Here is a 22,257-nt window from a genome sequence, read left to right on the forward strand (position 1 = left end):
CTTCTCCCACAGCGAGGCCCGGGCACCGCCCCCTGCACCACCGCCCGGCTCGGGGGCCGCCCCTCTCGCCTCTGATTGGTGTTTTCCCCGCCTCCCACGGGGCGGCCCCGCCCCATGCCCCGCCCCCGCGCTGTCGCTCCCGGCGCTGCCCGCCCTGCCTTGCCTTGAGCCTCGTCGCCCGCTTGCCCCCGCCCCACACGTCGGCTTCTCCAATGGCAAGAGGGAGGCGTTGACCGGCACTCCCGCCACCCAATGAGGCGCAGCGTTAGCGGGGCGGGAGGGCCGAGCGGGCACCGCCCTCCGCAGGCGGCGGCGGCGCTCCCTGAGTGAGGGGGCCGGGGGCTCCGCGTCCCCCCCGCCCCGCCGCGCCTCAGCGGGACCGGAGGCGGCCGCTGGCCGAGCCCGGGCCGAGGGGCTCGGGGGCGTCTTCCCGCCGCTCCCCGACCCCTCGGCGCCCTCCCGCCGCTCGGAGAGGAGCGGGGCGGCGGTGCCCCCTCCCCGGGCAGGGCCTGCGGGCCGCGCCCCGCCGCCGCCGCCACCCCTCCCCCCGGCCGGCTGGCCTCCCCGGGCCGCACCCCGCCTTCCCTCCCTCCGCAGCGTCGCCCAGCCGGGCCGGGAGAAGGGGAATGGGCGGTCCCGGCCCTTAGCCCCCGGCTGCGGCTGCTGCTCCTCCTCCTCCCGGGTCCCAGCGTCTCCGTGGCCTCCGCCCGATGCTGGCGGAGCTGGCTGGGGTCTCCGCGGCGTTGTGAGCGCTCCTGCCGTCCCGCAGCCGCCATGTCCGGCGTGGTGCGCACCCTGAGCCGCTGCCTGCTGCCGGCCGAGGCCACGGGCCGCGCCGGGGAGCAGCCGCGGCGGGAGGGCAAGGAGCGGAGCCGCGATGCGGAGCGGGAGGCGCGGCGGCGGAGCCGGGAGATCGACGCGATGCTGGCCCGGGAGAGGCGGGCTGTGCGCCGCCTGGTCAAGATCCTGCTGCTGGGCGCCGGCGAGAGCGGCAAGTCCACCTTCCTCAAGCAGATGCGGATCATCCACGGCCGGGAGTTCGACCAGAAGGCGCTGCTGGAGTTCCGGGCCACCATCTACGAGAACATCCTCAAGGTGAGGGGCGGGCGGGGGGCCGGGGAGCGGCGGCTCCGGCCGCCTTCGCCCAGAGCAGCCGGGGCCGGAGGCCGGCGCCGACACATCCCGCAGTTTTGGGAGCGTGGGCCGTGCCCAGGATCGCTGTCGGAGAAGGGTGTGAGCGGGGCCCGGGCGGCGGCTGCGCCCCCGGCTTGCTCCGCCGCAGCCCTGGGCTGCGCCCTCCCTCCGGGGAGGGGGTCCTGCGGTGCAGGTGTTTCAGGGCGCCGAGCTGCGTGCGGCTGCCCGGCGGGCTGCGGGGGGCTCGGCTCCCTGCGTTTCCAGCGTTAGCCGTCGGAAGGCCTCGGTGAAAAAAGGCTGAAAGGAAAACTTCCCTGGGAAGGGGATTGAGAAAAGCTTTGTGGAAACGCAGACGAAAGAGGATATAGGTGTGGCCTGCGCTCTGGAAAAAACATCATGAGAGCATCCTCTAAGTCAGAATTAGAGAAACCTCAGAATTTGAAGAAATGAGGAGGAATTTCCGTGTCTCTGCTAAGCGCCCTGAGTTTATGTACTCGAGATGGGACAAGAAATGCGTCCCCGTATAGATAGATGTTGTGGCTGCGAGTGGTTGTTGCTTGGTACGTGTTTGGAAACGGGGGAGCGTAGGCCCTTAGAGTTGGGTTGTGTGTAATGTCATCAAGCGTAGCTCTGAAATGGAAGTAACTTTGTTCCGGTACCTTTGCAAAAAAGTTTTTGTTCAATGCGTGTGCAGGCTTTGCAGTGTCGGTAGTATATTTCTGTAGTGACCGGAGAATATAAAGGCTACTGATGGAGCTTACAGGTAGAGCCTTTGGTCTACAGACAGTTAAGGAAAATCAGCCTTGACAAATACTGTTTCTTTCTGGGAAAAAAGCTTTGATGCCCTGTGCAAGTAGGAGAATTGATTCTATTTCAGAAAATCCCTGAAGATGCATAAAAAGCTCACTTTAAGAATGTATCTCTCTTCATCCTTGTGATCTCTCTCTAAAAGAACTGCTACATTCCTGCCTGTGTTTTTCTGTAGGAATGTCTCTATTCTTATGTGGGCATGGATTTTTGAGGCTCTGTGAGATTTCACAGAAAATGAAAGGAAAGGGAACTGTGCAAGTTAAGGATAAGAGTTATTCTGAATTTTTGGATTTGTTTGGAATAGAAGCTTAACGTGCACTTATTAAGTGCACGCACACACAATGACTCTTGTTTTTAAGAATGCTGCTGTTCCATTAAGGGCTTTTGCTTCTGTTAGTGAACAGGAAAATTGTTGACAAATTTTCTTTTCCTTTTTTTGAGTCCATTTTCAGGAACACATATATGTATTGCAGGAGCCCATTAACTGCAGGAAAGCTGAAGCTCAGAAGCTTCTCTTTCATTGAAGTTATGTAAGCAAAGAGAGTGTTACGGGTTTTTATCTATACACCTGGAAATAAGGAGCCTTATTTTAGAGGTCTTAATGCTTATTTTGGTACTGCCAGTGATTTATTTGTTACTGTACTGATTTGAAGTAGTAGCAGCAGAGGCTTTTAAGGGAGCAATGTGTGAAAATGGAAAAAAATCTGAGATTCCTTCCTCTTTAAGTTCTCTAAGCAATAGTAGTTACGGTAACATATTGTGATATTGGATATATGCAGGAGATATAGAGCTTTCGGCAGTAGAATTTAGTGTGCCTTGGAAAGGAAAGGAGGTGTCTCTGTCGTGTAATAGGGGAAGCTAAGTTTTGCACTTGAAGCACTTGTCTGCTGGATGGCTTTGGGCAAATTTGCAGAACTTAAGAGTAGAATCCAGGTCCTCAAGGTTGCCGTCAGGTGTTCTGATTTCAAGACTGGTAGTTAACAGCACTTCTTTGACTGTTGTCAGCTGAACACCTTTTTAAACCTCCTAATCATCAAACTAAAATTTGGAAGTACTTTTCAAGTGAGTTAATGTAGTTCAACAGGTTGTCCTTTGGGCCTTCCAGATCGTGACTTGGGAGTGTTAGGTTACGCTGCCCTTCTAGGTACATGGACCGCATCTGTCTGACTCTTCCTTCTCTTATTTCTCCAGATGACAGAGATGGCTCTTGCATATAAGAATACAGTTTATTTTTCACCCACAGGTTTTGGGAAATATCTTGGGAGTGGTCACTACTGAAAGAGTAGGCAGAAGGAGGGAGAGCAAACAAAGGGAACTGAACGAGTTTTCTGGTGGGAAGGAGGTCTGAGACTGGAGTATGGGGAGAAGGCAGTAGATGTTCTGTTTGTGCTTTGCTCATCTGAAAGAAACCTGATAACACCTTGATATTCTGCCATAATCATCAGGAAGAAATCAAATACCGAGACAATTACAGGGCTTTCAAAACAGAGTGATGTTGTCAGTGCATTTATTTTAGGGTAATTGTGTAATACTTTCTTGTATTAAACTTTGTTCTGTGGAAAACCATAAAATGTTTCAAGTAAACTTATTTTGCTTCTTGGACAATGTAAATTGTCAAGTGAACCTGATAATGCCATTCTGAAATAAAGTGTTTAGACTACAGGTTCTTTTCACTTTTTCAGGTAGTTCAGGCTAGAAGGATCATCCATTAAGACTAAATGGAGCGGAGAACACCATGTATCTAACTTACAAGAAAGGATAAAAGATTAATTTTTATAATATGATACATGGACAATGTGAAATGAAAATTATCCTATCGAATAGCATATAAATCTGTTTGACGTCGTGAAGTACAGCTGCAGCAACCTTAGCCCCTTTTTCCACACGGTTCTCAGCATGGTCAAACAATGGTTCTGTTAAGCTTCTACAACACTGAGATCTGAGTTAGAAATGCAGTGTAAATCTCTGGGATTAAATGGTCAATTTTCATTTTCCAACCATGACTAAACTTCTCTCTGAAGAAGGAGGATTACTACCCTCTCAGTAGTGCTTGATATTTCTGAAGTGCTTATTGCAGTACTATTTAGGCAGTCTATACGGCTTGCAGAGAATGAAGGAACTGGATTCAGAGAACAGAGCCTGAAACCTCTTCAAAAATAACGGTGCTAAATATGAATTGACATTAGTGTCAGCTTCCACTTTATTTTGAGTTTTCAGCTTCGTGCTTTTCTGATATCTTCTTAATGCTGGGTTCTCTCCATTTCTCATCCCCCACTTTGGTAAACCCTAGTTAGAAACAAAATGCTGAAACGAAATAAATCCATGATACAGAATTTACTTTTCCATTTAGTACAGGTGATGGTTCAGGGCCTTGCTAGCTTTTTCTGGCATTTGTGGGACGATCTTCAAATACATTAGTTTTGCTTTGGTTGAAGGTAAATAGTCATCGGTTAACTAGGGTTTTGCTTGTTAATCGAGGCTAAGTTTCAAAGTAACTTTTTGGAACTTTTTGATGATTGAAGTGAAAAGCAGTAGTGTTAATGTTCTGGTATGAGTACACAGGCTTCATGACTTTAGCACACCCACCTGGAAAAGGAAAGTGGATAGGACAGGGCTAGCTGCTGCAGCATGGATTTTAAGGTGACTCTTGGATGTACAGAGGAACTTGGAAAAGTTTTGTGTACCTTAAGTTTCAGATCTAAGAAATGGCTGGTGATGTTACGTGAGCCTTTTGATGCCTTCCCGCTGTAGCTGAAGGAGTAATTTTTTGATACCTTCCAAAACAGATGAGTTGGCCTTGCTACTCTACTTGCTTCCCTTGATAACAGTTAATGAATCTGACGTTCCTTGTCTAATTTTTTTTTGGTGGGTTTTTTTGGTGTTTGTTTCAAGTATGAGAATATCGTGCTGCTTGAAAAAATCTGGTTTAGCTGCATAAGAAAATAATTAAAGTAATCTACAAGTACCAGAGTGATACTTGCACCAGCTTGTTTGGGAGATTTCAATCTGAAGAGAGGAAAAAAATTCAGCTTTTAAAAGCCTAAAGTATAATCTGTTGAGATTTTTGGTAATGTTAGTCTCGATATTGAAAATGTGAAGGCCAGCTCAAGGTTTCAGTACATCTGTGAGTGTTTTCTTGTTGTCTGTGGCCTGAATTGTGATGATTGACTAAGGGACTGAAAAGCCTGGAATTGCGGAGGAAAGGACTACTCAGGAAATGATGTGTAACTTCATTTGTGGGCTCTGGGTGGGGAAAAAAGAACCAAAGATTTTGAACATGAAAACTCCCTGAGGATATATCTTTGAGACTTTTGAGTGCAGTTGCAGTACACGTGGGCATACCCGAGAGCATTTCTTTCGACGGCTTGAACGTGAGTGACAGTAAAGCAGGCAAAATGAGTAGCCTGTACTGAAGTCCATTTTAAGAACAACTTTGGACTTCTGCAACCAATACTAATGGTTGCTGCTTCGTTGTTGCAGGTACGCTGTATACCTTGAATGGGCTTATGTTGTATTTACGGTCTCTGACTATAAGGTAGATGTACCTTGTGTCATTGAAAAACAAAACAAGAAAACTCACTTGCAGTCTGTGAGTTTCGGCTGAGTAGAGATACAGACTCTGAGAAGTGGGAAAAGAATACTCCTGAATTCATTTGGGAGCTACACTTCAAGTGACCAAATTATTTAGTCATTTATAATGCAAACATATTTCTTTTAATAGCCTACAAATGAAGGGGGAATACATCTTTCCATTATGTGAACTCTGGTTACTCTTTAAATAGACTAGTCAAGTCACCACATTTCCTTGGGTTTAGATGCAGAAGAATTTGGTAACCCATTAGGAGGTGATGATAGTGGCACACAATCTGTTACTTCAGAGTTGGGATCTAGCTGTACTTGAGTAGTTGGTTGCAGGACAGTGTTGATCTCATTCCTGCTGGGACAACTTTTGGAAGGGAATGACAAGGAGAATACTCAGTAGAACTGTGGCTAATAAGGAGTTTTTCCATTAAATTTAACATACAAGTGCTAAAGCTCCATGATAGAACTGGTATTTAAATCTGATTATCTTTGCTTTGTGTTTGTACTGTTTAGTGGTTATTTTGATATGAAAAATAATATTCACAAAATTATGTCAAAAAGAAAAAACTCTTATGAGTCTTTTTGATCTTTCTGTTCCAGGTTCATTTAATCAATGAAACTCTTAGTAACTTCCAGTTGATGTATTTTCTGTGTCTGAAATATAAATTCCGTCAGCTCTGGTGGTGTCTTTGCATTTGGGGTGTCTCTTGGTCGGGCTAGGAAAAAAAACAACCTGTCTTCATCATGATGGATAGTGGAAGAGGAGTAATGGTCGATAGTAAGTGATAAATATTCATTGTTGTTCCAAAATAGAGCTTACAGTGCTCTTGTGATGTAGTCATTAGTATTGCAGAACATGAGTTAGTCCCTGGAGACTGTAGACACATACTTTGATGTTTTCCAGACCAGTTTAGTCACTTGAGTGACTAAATTTGGGAGCTTACATTATATTCAGTTGGTTGAGTATGCATATATTTTTATAATTAACTTGGAAACAGTATCGGCAAAGAAATTTGCTAAATTGCGCTACTAAGAATGTTTACAAGAAGACTTTGGAGCAAAGGCAGCCTAGCACACATTGTTTGAAAAAGGAAGTCCAATACAAATGAGAACAAGAGAAAAAGCTAGAAGGAATCGGAGGCTGTAGAGTTTCCAAATGAGTTCCTTCACTTGTGTGGGGTTTTCTTCACCCTTGTGGGAGTGAGGAACTGGTCTTATCCTAGTGTTGAAGGCCCCTCCCTCTCTACCCTTCCCTTCTGTCTGAGCACATCTGCTGGGTACTGTGGCAGTATATTTATGAGGGTAGCGTGACAGGGTCTCGCAAAACCTGATGGGGATACTTCTGGAGCTGCAGATGCTGCTTCTGCTCCATTGAAAGCATGAACTTAATTATGAACTAGATACTAGTGTGATGGTTTCAGGAAAAGGAGAAACCTGGTAATGTAATTCTGAAAGCATTAACCTGGAACTTTTTTTAAGGTCCTGCACCAGTCGTCACCTCTGAGGTCGTCATCTCTCTACTTTGTGCCTAGTTGCAAGTTAAGCTTGCAGTGAGAGTATTTTTATTCTGCTGCATTTATCGTCATTTTGCTGGATTCAGTCAAAGACAAGGACTCTTTTCAGAGTTCCAGACAAGCAGACATCACTGCTGCTCCCAATTCAGAGACTCAGTGGCTAATCCAAATGTTTCTTAATGTTTGTGTTCCTGTGGACTAAGTAAATCACACTTCCCCTTTGTTCCCATTTTTTATTTGTATGTTGGGCTGGAGGGTAGGTCATCTTTACTGTTTACCCTGCTCTCACCTGGGTGCTACTGGAATATGTGAATGGTGAAAACACATGCATAACTGGTGAGCCTTTTCGTTGCCTAACTGGTGCTGCTCCTGCCCCTACCCTTGTGTCTGTCTCACCTTACAGCAAACTAATACAGGTGGTAGAAACCACTTCTTATATAAAATGACTAGGTTTTTGGTGATGTTTGCTCACTGGATTGGCTTGTGGGCTCAGACAAATGACAAACCTATCGAACAGGAGAGGGTGGAACTATACTACCAGGAAAGATGCCTCTTTTGATGGTTCCTAGTTGTTAGGCTGACTGCTCTGTAATATGAAACCCTCTCCTTAATGACATTGGGTTCTTGGCTGCTGCTTGGCTATCGTGTTCCAAGGACATAGATCAAATAAAAACACCGTCAATGCTTTCATGATAGCGTGCTGTAAAAATCTGATTGTCTTTGCCATTACTTTGTTAGTAGATCGCCTTCTTCCCAGTGTTCCGGATGGCAATTTAAAAAAGTGTATGCAGCTATATTTGCAAACACTGACAACTTTATTTTTTAAAATTGTATTTGAAGATGTCTTTTTTAGAAGGTTAAGAGATGTTTTCGAAAAATACGAGTAGGTTACATTTTATCATCTTTCTTTACTTGCCAGTAAGCATTGCTGCTGAAAAGTCCAGTCCCATCTATGGCTGTGTGATTCAGCTTTCTGTCTCTTGCATTGGCACCGGTGATCACGGAGCTGTTGCAGTTTTTTTGGTACAGTTAGACTTGCGGGTCCAGCTGGACTCGTGTTTGTGTAGCTGCATCGCTTTGTACTGTTCCACTGGCTCAAAGGGTGTATTAGAAATATCTCGCCATGGTGGGAGCACTCATTTTGGCATTAGCTCAGATTTATATTGGTCTCTGTGAATTGTGATCCCCAGACTTTGCCAGTTCCTTGTCAACAGCAATGAGGAAAAAGGCACAGTGGGAAACATGTTTCAATCTCCCTGTTGCCTGCAATGCTCGCATTGGTTTACGGCAGTGGGAGAACACAGCATTGCCTATTAGCTGTGACTTGGGAGTCCCCTGATCAAGTGTTCAGCAGTTATCAGCACTTCTCTCACAACAGCCGTTTCCGTAAGTGATAGAGATGCTGGAGATCTGGGGCTTTGGTATGAGGTTGAGCAGTGTGTTAATGGTAAAAGCTTAAAAAGTACCTGCTGCAGTATTTCACGTGTAATGGTTACTCTGTTGTCTGTGATCTCATAACCCGTAGTAGTTCCTTAAAATTATTTTGAGAAAATGGACTGTAGGAGACTTTTCTATTTGTATACAAACTCTAAGTAGTTTTGCAAGTTCTCTCTAGACACTTGACTAGAATAATCAGATCTTTTGATCACTTGACTGTTGGTTTGCGCATGGAAGAACCTTCCCTTGCTTATGAGCGAGTGCCCCCCCAAACCTATTGTTCCCTTTATGCGTTTGGTGCTTAACTGTGGTGTGTTCTCTCAGCCTCTGAGTCCGTCCATCTGGCGAAAGGCGTGGGATTTTTAGGGTAACGAATCCTTCAAGTACTGGAGTATGTGAATAACTTAAAATGTGAATGTTGTGTTTTATGGTAGTAGTGGTGTAACTACTGATGTAAAATTCTTAAATCAAGCTGCTCTTTAAATACTGCAACACTTCATGTATTGGCAAGCATCACTGGCTTCAAGTGACATTAGTTGGTGATAACCTTTCTAATAATTCCCACAAAATAATTAATTATTATTTAAAAATACAGGACAACCTGGATTTTTTCAAAGCTAGAACCCTTTCAAAAGTAAAGGAGGAAAAATATATTTGAGCCAGTCCTAGTAATGAGCACTTGTGCAAGTGCTCATAAAACCTCCATAGTACTGGTGAGTAGCAAACATTCTGCTTACTGCCTAACAGCTGTGCTCTGTCAGGCCGAGGATCTCGCGCTTTGTCTGTGACATGAAAAAAACAACCCAAAAACGGGTACAAGAGCAGAGCAATGTGATACTTTGGTATACTCTTCCAGTTATTGGCAGCCTTTGATTTCGGAAACTTCTTGAGCCAGGAGCTGCATCTGGAATGTAATCAAATAGTCCTTTTTGGACCTTTTTTCCATCAATTTGTCTTGACTGCTTTCTTTTTTTTTTTTTTTTTACACTTTTGGCCATCATCCTATGTATATGAGTTTGTATCACTGCTGGGTGTACAGGAAAAACCCTTCTTTTAGTTTAACCTTCTGTTTGATAACTGTGTTGCTGTACCACTTGTACTTGTGTAGGTAGCAAGGGGTGTGCGGAAAGAATAGTCTTTTTCTACTCCCTTTCTCCAAGAGGTTTGTAATTTCTGTAGACTTCTGATACATCATGCCTTAGTCATCTTTTTTGCAAGCTGTGGGTTTCTAGATCTTTTTAGTGTTTTCTTCCGAGTACGTTATAATGCTTCATGAGTTGGATCGCATGTCACACTCGCGTTACATGTTTCCTTGTTCTACCCTATTTCCATTTAGGTTTTGTGCTTGCCAAAGATTTATATAGTGACTTGAATACATTAAAAATTATTAGGAAAGTAACGGAATGGAGGACTTCCTATTTTTCCTCCCTAACTGGTGCTTCCAGTACATGGCTATTTTGCCATGCCTGATGCTATCCTTAGCTGTGAATTTTAATTCTTTCCACTTGTGCTTATTCTGTGTCCTGCTTTGTTTGTAGCACAAAAGCTATAGATCAGTTGAACTATTCAGAACTTTATTTTGTATCAAAAGTTGTTCCCACATTTTTTTTTTTCATATTCCAAATCTGAAAACAGAATGGTAATTGGCAATATTCAGTCTTCTGAATGAGAGAGTGAATTGACATTTTCTATAGTAGTAGAAAACCACAAAAACTGTCATAGCAGTGCTGGGAAGGTTTACTGTGAAATGAGCACTGCAGTGAAAATAGTCTGGTGTTACCTTTGTTAGAGCTCAGGAGGGACTACTGTATGTGCAATAAGACTTGTTTTGGGTTTGTTTTTTCTTATTTGTACCAATGGTGTCTGAATCCAAATTTGGTTTTAATAAATATACTTTATTGCTAAATATATTAAACTATTCTGTTTGTTCTATAATAAGTAAAAATTCTAGGAATTTTAACTAACTTTAATCTTCTAAATGAGATCTTTACCTCTGGGCATCAACAGCACATACAAATTTTTTAAGCAGTTTTACCTACAGATAAAAGTGGCTCTCTGGCTATCTCCCATGATGGTCTTTTTGGAGGAAAGAGGTATGGGAAGTATCTGGAATGTGTTTCCAGGAAGAGGGAACCTTTCCTACGGTAACTTGTACTGCAGATTAATGGGAAAAGGTTTATCAAATGCTCCTTGTGGCAGCAAAACATAGTGTTACCAGTAACTCTGAAATGCAAGAATAGCAATACATGGGATCTAAATTTGGCAATTTCTCTGTTTCTCCTCATCTTTCTGACATCTGCTTGTAGCATTTATAGAACTGTTTTGCAGAGATGGAGAAATGTTAAGTTTAGATTCACTTTAGTGGGCATCTTGCTGAGTCACAAATACTTTTAACTGCTAAGAGTCGGGGGAAGAAACATTGGCTATTTTGCTCTTACGTAAAGCTTTTACTCCTGATGCATTTTAGCTGTATATCTCAAAGCTGGTGTGTTCTACAAATTCTGGTTTTTTGAGAGGTGCTGTTCCTGTGGATATGCATAGGACAGCATTCCTGCTAACATGTTCCCCATTTTTTTTATGTTCTTCATTCAGCATTTAAAACTGACCTTCTATGTGTGTCTATATATGTCTCTGTTTTGTCAGTGCTAATACTGATGTATCTACATCCGAATCTGCCACTTTGTCCATGGGCTCTGTGTGTGATCTGGTGGTAACCATTTCTCTCTCTCAAACAGTCAGAGGAAGGTGCTGATGCTACATGCTCCACATGGGTAACTTCATGGTAGTTAATGCACTTGCACAGGGTCTGTGAGGTCTAAGTTTAGTTCCTTCTCTTGCCCCAGGAAGATTCAAACCTGCATTTCCAAGGAGCAGCAGCCAGCAGATAAGTGACTATTCTGGGACTGGAGCAGGCTCTACCCCCTTGATTGAAACTCTGTTCTGTGGTTTTCTCCAAACAAATGATGAAACTTTCCCTAACAACAGTCTCTCGAGATCCTCCTCATCTCCAGTGGAAGCAGGAAAAGGCAGAGTGACGGTGTGGGGAAATGTACCCAGACCGAGGTCCCACTGCCGCTTCATCCGAACAGGAATTGTGCGATCTTGCCGTCACTCCTTTGAGATGCTCTGAAGGGACTGCAGTAGCTGTGAGATGGGTAAGGGTTAAATCAGCCCGAAAGCTGTAGGATAGAAAAGCCGGAGCTGAGCGGCTGGGGGAGATGGTTGGAGAGCTGGAGCCGAAGCAGGTGAAAGGTCAGAGCTGGCCTGTGTGGGCTGGGAGATGGCACAGAGCGCCGATTAACTGTTTCTGCTCATAAACACTTCGTGCCGCTGAGCAGGAATAAATCTGGCATTAAATACCGAGAAATAGCAGTGTCCTACCAGTCTCCGTTACAACGCTTTGGAAAAAATTAATCTCGAAGTTCTTGACTGAGGGTGGAGAGGAGCTGACGCTGACTTTGAATTGCACCTGGATGGAGTTCTGTGCAAGCGAGGGGTTTGCAAAAGTGTCTGAGGTCATGATAATGTCGTGCAGGCATCTGCAATTCAGAGAGAGAACCTTATAAGTGTTTTTCTTCTTTCACGTTTACATTTGTTAACACCATTCAGATAAAGCAGATCTGAAGGCTTCTGTTAATAAAGGGATAAACTCTGTAACTAGGAATGAGAGTTGGCTTTTGGTCTGTATGACAGAGTTACTAAATAGTTATGTCTGGAATTTAAAGCAGCAGTTTGTAAATACATTCAATCTTAGTCTTTTCATGGTATTGTGGAGATATGTTCTCTACTTAATTTAAAAAAAAAGTAACAATCACTGGAGAATCATAAATATTTACTTTTTTGGGAAACTGCACTTCAGGAGCATTGTTGCATAGTGACAACTGTGATGTTTCACTTTGAGTTCCTATTCTGTGACACTCACACTAAGTTGCTTCTCACTTCCTTCTCCAATCTTAATTTCCATTGGGAAAATTACTGTTCTTGTTTTGTGGTGCTGTTAAAGGACTGGAGAGGTGGAAGGTTCAAGTGTTAAGAAAACATATGTGCAGTCTTGATAGCTTAAAGTATGCAAAAAAAAAAAAATCAGTCCAATAATGTGGAGATTCATGTGAATAGCTGTGGAAACAGAACTTCAATTTTGTTTTTTATTTTATTTATTTTCATAAACTGTAAAAGCAAAAGATGAACACAAAGAGAAAAGTAGTTTAACATAACAGATTTTACTTCTGAATTAGATGGTACTTGAGATGCTAAGCCACCATTAACTGATCTATCCATTATTAAAATGGTGCTTACTATTGAAAAATAACTGTTGGCCATCTGAAGCTATTTGGTATAGGTGTAGTTGGATTCAAGACTGAAGTTTCAAAGTTACTTAACCTCGTGTTTGGCTTGTTGCCATGAATATGAAATTAAGTTTCCATAAAAACTGTAAAATGTAAAATTAAGCAGTCTCAGTGATCCTGAGTTAAATTTGAGAACTAGATGACTTTCCAGATTTTTTCCCAGAATTAGAATACTAAAACCTACCTGTCATGACTTCTTGGCATGTAAAGTGGTAAATTCAAAAAGTAAGCTGGTGCTGATGGAAAACTGCACCTGCTTTTCTGAGCCTAGTAGCTTGAAATCTATGCAATGTCTTCAGTCCTTTTGCTGCTGGGCTTTCCTGTTGGAGGTAACCATTTGCATGAAAGTGTCTCAACAGAAGATGCTCATTTACAGCAAATTTGCAAGAAATCTGTAAGGTTGGGTAGCTGTGTTGTATAGTGTCCAAGTAGATGTGTCAAAATGGTGCTTTACAGCAACATGCTTTTTGGATCTTGCTAGTTTGGTATTGCTAGCTTTTTTACCTAAATGTTTTAACTAGTTGGTAGATGCATCCAGCACTTGAAGTTACTAAGTTTCCTCCATTTTGGATGCTCAATATACTTTGCTTCACCAGAATATACAGTATGTTCTTTCAACAATATTTTTGAATGCTCTTCCGATCTCCTAATGTTTGAGAAAGCTAGTATGTCCTTTTTAGTATCTAAAACCCAAAGGCAAAGAAAGAGATGGAAGAATAAGTTTTCAGGCATGGTATTATTTTTAAAATTACAGCTATGAGGATCATACATTAGTTCCCGGGCACTTTTCTTATGTGTTTGATGTTTACTTTTATTATCTGTTGGTAGTATTGCTGTTGCAACTAGCTGTTGCTGCTAGTATTTTTTTCCACCTGGAGAAATATATTGTGGCTAAGTTGTTTACACAAGCAAGCTCTTTTTACCTTATTTCTGTTGGAGATGTTGCAATAAACAGTGTTTATGATTCTCTCCCGAGTTCAGTCTTACCAGAATAGTGTCAAAAAAGAAAAAGCTTCAAGTACCTGTGAGTCCTTGTTCTTTTACACTTTAATCTTTTTATCACTGACTTTCTTATCTGAATCATTCTTTAGGGCTGCAGGGTTCTGGTTGATGCACGGGACAAACTGGGGATCCCTTGGCAGTACACCGAGAATGAGAAGCATGGAATGTTTTTGATGGCTTTTGAAAACAAAGCTGGAATGCCCATAGAGCCTGCCACCTTCCAGCTGTATGTACCCGCACTGGGCGCGCTGTGGAGGGATTCGGGAATCAAGGAAGCCTTCAGCCGTCGGAGCGAGTATCAGCTGGTGAGTACGTCCATCTTCATGGTGGGAGGAAAAAAGTTCCCTGCTGTTTAAATCTCTCTTTAGTTGAAAGATTGCTTGCTAGCTTGCTATGCGCAAGATTTAGCCATCGTATGAGCCGCTTGTAGTAATGCTGTAAACCTGAGCACTTCAGCAGCAGAAGCAAGTGGTAATTGGAGCCAAACTTGAAAAACTGCATGGCAGTAAGAGGGAGTGGAAAAGTGCATGACTGGATAAACTGGAAGAGCAAGAGGAACCAAAAAAGGCAGGAATTGGTTGAACTGAAAATATTTTAGCAGCTCAGGAGGTCTGTTCATAGTAGGTTACTGATGAAGGCACACTTAATTTGTAACTTTCCAGTCCTGCCAGCTTGCACTGTATTGATACTGGCAAACTGTTGCTGCATGCAAATCTTTTGAAGTGAATGCAACACCCATTCCGGCTGCTGCTATTTGACTGTTTCTTTTCATCCTGACGTCTGCAGGTGAAACTTGGATAAGGAACTGAAAGATGACAGTGAGCCTAAAAATGTGTATCTTCCTTGCTTTCTTGTTATTAGGTTTTCATGCTCTTGTGCCAAAATACTTGCACTTCTGGTATGGAATATGTTTCTGACAGCTGTTCATAATCCACTCCTCTTCTTCCTATGTACAAGATGGAGATGTTTTTTTCTCTTTCTTCTCTGTTCAGTGAAACAAGGTACTGATCCATGCACCTTAGTACCACTCTTACTAGTCTTGGAAGATGATATGGGATGGTATCCTAATTGTTCTAATAAATGTATCTTTATGATTTTGACATTAATTATGCTTTAATCTGCAGGTAGAATTCCTTGTTTCAGCTGCTCTGTCCCCAAACCTCATGCAGCTTTTCTTTAAAAAAAAAAGGGGGGGGGGGGGCACTTAAAGGTGAAATTCTTCATGCCTGGATATGCTATCAATGTTTAATTACAAGAGTTAGGTAGAGGATAGAAACATGGCTTTGTATAGTCTCCCTTAAACTCTTAGAAAGGAATTTGATATTGCTATAGAAAAACTAGGGAAATTCAGCAGTAAAATTCTTGTAGTTTGTTTCCTCATGCTGCTTGTCTGCATGGGTTCTCTAGTGTCTAACGCTGTAGTTAAACTCATGTTGCAGCCCTTAGGTACTCATCTGTCTCCACTAATAACATGCCTTTTTGAGTCTTGTTGTTGCATATTTTTGAAATCTGTCTCTGAAGTATCTTGAGAATGGTAAATGGCTAAAGAATAAATAAAATGACTAGGTAAAATTGTCACAGGATGATTGTATAAACCTCATGTCCTTAGGCTAAAAATGTAGCAATTTCCATGTTACAGCACTGGGGATGGGGGAAGGATGTGCAGGGGGGAGAAAAGATAGATTAGTTGTTCCATAATTCCTGGCATCTGTAGACACAGACTAAGACTTTGCTGTTCTAAGCACTGTTCAAACATGGAATAAAAAGATGGTTCATGCCACAGGGAACTTGAATTTAACATGAGACAACTACTAAGAGAATCCAGTATAATAAGCAATAATTGCATCAGCAGCCTGTTAAGATTTTTTTTTTTTCTGGGAAATGCTATGTTCAAGCATGGGTTTGTTTTTTAAGGGGAGATTGAGATTGGGATCATGTGGGAGGTTCATTCCTGTACTGGTTAGCAATAAAATTGCATCAAACTGGAAAAAAGAAGTCCAATTTGTTGAGTAAATAGCATTCCAAGACTAGTAGGCCTACCTCTGCATTCTCTGGCTTTGAGGATTAAACAGGAAATACCAAAAAATAAAAAAGCCCCACAAAAACCAAGCATACAGGCACGCAAGTGATAATTTAATATGCTGTCATCTTCAGCATCATGGTATATTTCTATCATGCATCTTTTTGGATGGCATTCATATAAACCATGTAATGTTACTGGGGCAGCTGGAGCTGCTGCAGGCACCAGAACTGTTAACTTGTCAACAGTGCAATGATATAGTGCACTGCAAAAATACTGTGTAACTCGGTCCCCCTGCATGTGTCTGTGACACTAACAACTTGGAAATCCTGGGTGCTGTTATTTTACTGTGCAGGCTGCATCACCAGGAGATTATAAAGTACCTCAATTGTAAATAAAATGCGCTTGCTGCATGGAAGTCTTTTAAATGTAATAGGTTGTTCTCAAGGGTACAAATGCTACTTCTTAATTGATCACTAAACCAATTATTAAGACCTTAACTTGAACAAGATTCCATGCCTCGGTACATGGGGATTAGCAGCAGTACAATTCCTTAAAAAAAAAAAAAAAAGTGTAAAACTGCATAAATTTTTAAAGAAAGCAGGTGGTTTAAGGAGATGCCTGATTTATAATTCATATAGTGTGTACAAACCCATACCTTCATTTAGTTTAAACCCTTGCTGGATATAGACTCATGTAAATAAATAGAAGCCAGATATAGCAGACTCTTGAGAAAATAAATCTTTTCTGAACTGATTTTAACTAAGGCTAAAGAAAACCTCTGCATCAGCACTCCTTTGCTTACTTAGTATAAGTGAGCTATTAAATGGAATATGCTTGGTTTGAACCGAATTCCTTATCTTTTATAATAGTTTTAAAATCATCACCAAAATTTTGAAGCTTTACTATGATCTTTCTGAATGCTTCTCAACAATGTTTGAAATAATAACCTTGCTCAGTACTTGCATTTTCTTCACCCTGGTTTTATGGTCAACGAAACACCAGCTCTTTTTTTTATTATTGTCATTATTTTGGCTTCTAAGCCATAGTGTTATATTGGTCTGCTTTTGAACTCTCTATATAATTTCCCCAGGAAGTTGTGTGGCTTCGTTTTACTCTTTATTTTCAAACATGTTGGTTGGTTAACTAGAGCTGAAAATTGCAGCGTACAGGTGTCTTCTATGGTCTGTAACGCTAAGCTTAATGACTGACTCGGCAGTAGCAAACTTGTGGAAAGAAAATGGCTCTGACCATAACCTCATACAGTCTGAAAGCTTCTTCTCTGGGACCACAGAAGCTGCCTCTGGGCTTTTGAGTGTTTTCTGCTTCCTATTCAGTGCCTAGAAGTGCTGGCTGTAAATCCCTGTCTGGGTCTTTGAGCCTTTCAGAAGTGAGTGGGTGGATTCCACAATAGCAGGGTCCTTTTTTGCTTTTTTCCCTTCACTGTCTTTCTTAAAGCAGACTAACCAATTTCACTTTCTTTTCACAAACATCAGCCTCTTGCTCTTCCCCCGCCTCAGCCTGTCCCCACCGACCCAAGTTCCTCTGTTCCTTGTATGCAAGCCAAGTAGTTTGGGGACAAAAGCTTCATTGTATGTTTGGTTACATTGTCATGTCTCTGTCCTCGTTTTTTAACTAGTAGAATAGGAATTCCTTTGTAATCAGTATGTGATTCTTCTCTCTTCTCCCTTGCACTCATTATCCTATCCCGTTTTCTGTCTGTGTGTTAGAAAGGAATACATTTATCATGTGTCTCAGTGTCCTGTAACACTTGTGCTTTTGAGGTTGCCAGTGGTAGTTTGGGCAACTGGGTGTTAATTCTTCGTTGCCAGCAGGTGGAGACAAATTCTATTTTGAATGGCTTGCTTGGAGCAAGGACCTTGGGACTTCGGTTGTGATTTAGCTGAAAGGGTGGAAGCTTCTTCAGTTTGAGCCTAGTAACAAATACTTGGGTATACTTGGGAGTTCAGGTGCATGTATAATAGAATCACAGAATGCTTTGGGTTGGAAGGGACCTTTAGAGCTCATCCAGCCCAACCCCCTGCAGTGAGCAGGGACAGCTTTAACCAGACCAGGGTGCTCACAGCCCCATCCAACCTGGCCTGGAATGTTTCTAGGGAAGGGAAGGGGCCTCCACTGCCTCTCTGGGCAACCCCTTCCAGTGCTTGACCACCCTCATTGTAAAAAATTTCTTTCTAATGTCTAGTCTAAATCTATTCTTCTTTAGTTTAAATCCACTACTCCTTGTCCTGTCACAACAGGCCTTGCTAAAAAGTTTGTCCCCATCTTTCCTACAGGCCCCCTTTAAGTACTGCAAGGCCGCACTAAGGTCTCCCTGCAGCCTTCACTTCTCCAGGCTGAACACCCCCAGCTCCCTCAGCCTGTCCCCTCGTAGGAGAGGGGCTCCAGCCCTCGGATCATTTTTGTGCCCTCCTCTGGACCCGCTCCAGCAGTTCCATGTCCTCCTTGTGCTGAAGGCCCCAGAGCTGGATGCAGGGCTCCAGGTGAGACCTCACCAGAGCAGAGTAGAGGGGCAGAATCCCCTCCCTCGACCTGCTGGCCACGCTGCTTTTGATCCAGCCCGGGATACGGTTGGCTTTCTGGGCTGCAAGCGCACATTGTTGGCTCATGTCCAGCTTTTCATCTACCAGTGCCCCCAAGTCCTTCTCTGCAGGGCTGCTCTCAATCTCTTCATCCCCCAGCCTGTACTCCCTCAACCTGCTGGCCACGCTTTTTTTGATGCAGCCCAAGATACCGTTGGCTTTCTGGGCTGAAAGCGCAAGGTTTTTTGCACCCATAAATGATGTTTTCTTTTATGTCATAAATCATGGAGACTAAGGCCAACAGGAATTGATTTGGTCAAGTGGCTGCTTTTTTCTTCTTCCCAGGTCTCTAGTGGGAGAATGTGAGAAGCCATTCACTTCTGTTTTAATGTGTCCAGAACAAACAAAATCTGAAGTGAGGTTAGCTACTTCTTTGACTTCTTGCAGTTTGGCATGCTTCATGTCATTGTGGGTAAAGATGGGGCAAATAGGGCTTGTCAGGCAAGAAAATTATACTTTTGTCATGGTCAGAACAGATATATTGGATGTTAGCACTGTTACAGGGCTTAAGCTAAGAATGAGCAGATCTGCAAAGGCCGTCATCTGGCTTCTTCAATTCTTAAAGCAAAATTGACATGGTTTTATCAGGTTTTTTTAAACATGCCCAATGGTTTTTTTGGTTTTGTTGCTTTTTTTTTTTTAAATCTCCATCCTAACTACTCTTAGTCAAAGCAGTATCTTTATTTGAATGATTCTTGCTGCTTCCCTTTGAAATACCAAGTCTTTCTAGCCTGTAACTGTGTATTTCAAGAGCTCTTTAACTTCTCCTGTAGTATAACTCATATTCTCATCTCTTCAGGATTGATGGGGCTATTTACTCTGAACTCCAAAGCCTATTTGCAGTTAAGGCAACTGTGCTGAGTTAGTCCCATGCAGACAGACTAGCTTCTGACTCTGTTTACAGATACCCACCCTTCTTGATACAGAGAAGAGCACAGCCGCCCAAGGAGGCTGCAAAAGGCATCTGTTTTAATGCAATTATTCTTAATATAGAGAATATATTAATGATCCATCACTAGAGTATCCATTTAAATTTGTCATTATTGATGTATTATTATTGATGTTCACTGCACTGTTGAAAGACTTTCTAATGTTTTAATAGCTCCTTTTTGGGAAAAAAAAAAAAAAAAAGTCAGCATTAATGAGAAGTAGTGGTTCCTGAGAGGGAAGTAAGGGGCTTGCAAATATAGACAAAAACTTACTACTGTGTCCATAGCTGTTTTTAGATCTCTGCACAGGGAATTGTATGGAACACTTCCAGTAATACTTCAAATACTAAGAGCCTCTGAAGCCTTGGATGTGGGAAGACTCTGGAAAATGTTTTAAAGACCGTTTCCTTCATATCGATTCACCATTCTCTGGGTGTTTTGAGGCGTGGGGGTTTTGGGGATATTTGTAATAGGACACGAGTCACTCCCTTATGAATTAACTATGTGGTTTTTTTTCCTCTGAGCAGACACTTGAAATAAATCAAAGTGGTTAAATTATGCCTGGCAGAAGAGATAGTGTGCTGGAAATGGTGCCTAGTGAACAGCCTGCTCCTTGCATTAGTATAGCTTTGTTGGTGCGTTCTCCTTATGCAAGGAGCTGATGGCTTCAAAGCCTTGTAGGCAGCCAGCTGTGTGTTTTGGGCAGTATGGAGGTGAGGCACTAGTTATTCCCACTAATTCTTGATACAGAGTGGATGAACTGTTGCTTAAATGGCTTTATATTGGTATAGAAATACTAGGTATGGCAGTAATGTCAGATGATCAGGAGTTAGGCTATATACCAGCTGCTGTAGCATATGGAGGTTATGTGGCAGCATTTGACTGCCTCTATAAGCCAAATGAATTGCGAGGTTGGACAGCGAAGAGAAGTACTGACTTGACATGAGGGGTAAGTGACTTTTGAAGTCGCATGTTAAATGAAATCTACAGGAGTGGGGCTCTCTTCTGTCAGAATTCTTCAGTGCACTTTAATAGAGATTTCTTGAATCCCTAAGTAAAAAGTTTTTAACTGATCATTTGTCTTTAAGATGCAAAGGCAGAGTAGAGTTAGCCTTAAAAACACGTTTCTAAGCATTTTACTCTTCTTTCATCATAATATGCCACAGCACTGAAATGCGGGAGTACTTGCGCTTGGTATCAACATAATGCACTTGCTAATGCACTTCCTCTTGAGGAAATACCGAGTGTCAAATCAACTCCAGCTTATACAATTGGCCATAACACAAAAATGAGCTCTTCTTTTTGCAAACTACTGTTTGAATATCAGCTGACATAAGAGGCTATGAATGTTGCTTATTCTGTAAGGATGATTTTTTTTTTCAGAGACATGAAACTCAGATATTTCATCAGTGAAATCCATTGGGGCTTGACCAGTGCTGGTGAGATGTACAAAGGAAATAGCCACACTGTTCGAAGTGCCAGCATGGGAAATCTTGTTACCATTTGATACATGTAATTGGGACTAGGCAGCAACTCTGCCAAATTTCTTATGAGCTTTGCTTGGGTATTTCTAGTTTGCAGAACTCCTGTGAAACTAAATTATTGCTGGGAAAGTTATGTGGATTTTTTTTCTTTTCTAGATCTGAATTTTTTTTAAAAAACATTGGGTTGACAGTAGTGCTACAAACCAGAAACTCATGTTTGCTGTTGCTGAGCATTTTGTATTTTGCAATTACACAGCGTTAGTGCTGAAAGTCAAGTACATCTGTATCTAATAATGTTGCGTGTTGGTTTTTTTTTAATTTTAAATCTAATTGTGAAGCTGTGGATGGTAAATAGGCTTGTTTGAATTTAGCTATTATACTTAAGGAATGATAGTGCTATATAACCTAAGCCTTCCCTTAAATTTGCCACTTGTTTGCTGTTAAAAAAATAACAGTAATAGTCCGCTCTAATCTGATTTTGTTACGTTGGAATTCTGAAACAGTGGCTTAATCTGACATAAGACGTCATATTAACTTAAAAGTTCCTTAACTTGCAGACTTTATCTACGCAGCTTGAATAATATCCTGCTCTGGACTCATATAGCAGGGTGAATTATGGACATGTTTCTCTTCAGCTAAATATCTAAGCAATTAAGTGCCAGAGGTCCAGACTTAAATTCTTAGTTCTAGTTCTGTCCTCTAATCCCAAGACCTCAAAAGTTTGTGGTCAAGTTATGGAGTTTGACTCATCTTTGTACAGCAAAAGAAGTTAATTGATTGTTTAAGTATAATACTGCAAAACATTGTAGCTGGTCTGTAGTAGGAAGGATTAGCAGTTGGAGTCCCTGGCTTCTAATCCTGTCTCTAAGAGCAAATAGGAAATTTTTTTTTCGGATCAAAGTCTCAAGTAAGAACTCTCAAACAAAAGTGGCATTTTGTTAAAGGAGGTGAGAGTTAGTGAGTTATAGTTTGGGTTTTATTAAAAATTGAGAGGTAACATAAAGCAAAACGCAGCTGGAAACCTTTGCACAAAATTCTGTGGATATTGGCTAATACTGTATAGTTTGTCAGTTTGCATCTACAGAAGCTAAATGCTCAGTCTCCTATTACATTTGCAGTATTCTAAAAATAAATGCTTAAATGAGATATGTTAATGGGCCTGCTGCCACCAGAAGAACTCCTTGAGCAGTGTGGTGTTTGGCAGTACCTGCACTAGTGTGTCTTGACAGTCACTGAGATTCAAGTTCAGGACTAAGCTGGAGCAGGAGGCAGAGTTGAGGATGCCTCCATAACACATTGTCTGTCGCCTACACCAGGAATGCTTCACTTGGTAATCTCAGTTTTGCTCTAAGTGCCACTGAGCAAGAGGTGAGAAGAACTTGCATTTGAAGTAGGC

General features: G+C 42.2%; 1 protein-coding gene across 2 annotated transcripts in view; it reads left to right on the forward strand.

Moving 5' to 3' along the window:
- The first annotated feature begins 774 nt into the window (after window positions 1–774).
- GNA12 (G protein subunit alpha 12) overlaps window positions 775–22,257 on the forward strand; it is a 38,822-nt gene continuing 17,339 nt past the window's right edge. For both annotated transcript variants that reach the window (XM_075718126.1, XM_075718127.1), the window contains exons 1-2: window positions 775–1,095; window positions 13,915–14,130. In XM_075718126.1, the coding sequence (XP_075574241.1) occupies window positions 775–1,095; window positions 13,915–14,130 (537 nt within the window). The remainder of the gene's footprint in view (window positions 1,096–13,914; window positions 14,131–22,257) is intronic.

Source organism: Pelecanus crispus, chromosome 11, assembly GCF_030463565.1.
Source record: "Pelecanus crispus isolate bPelCri1 chromosome 11, bPelCri1.pri, whole genome shotgun sequence".
NCBI lineage: Eukaryota > Metazoa > Chordata > Aves > Pelecaniformes > Pelecanidae > Pelecanus > Pelecanus crispus.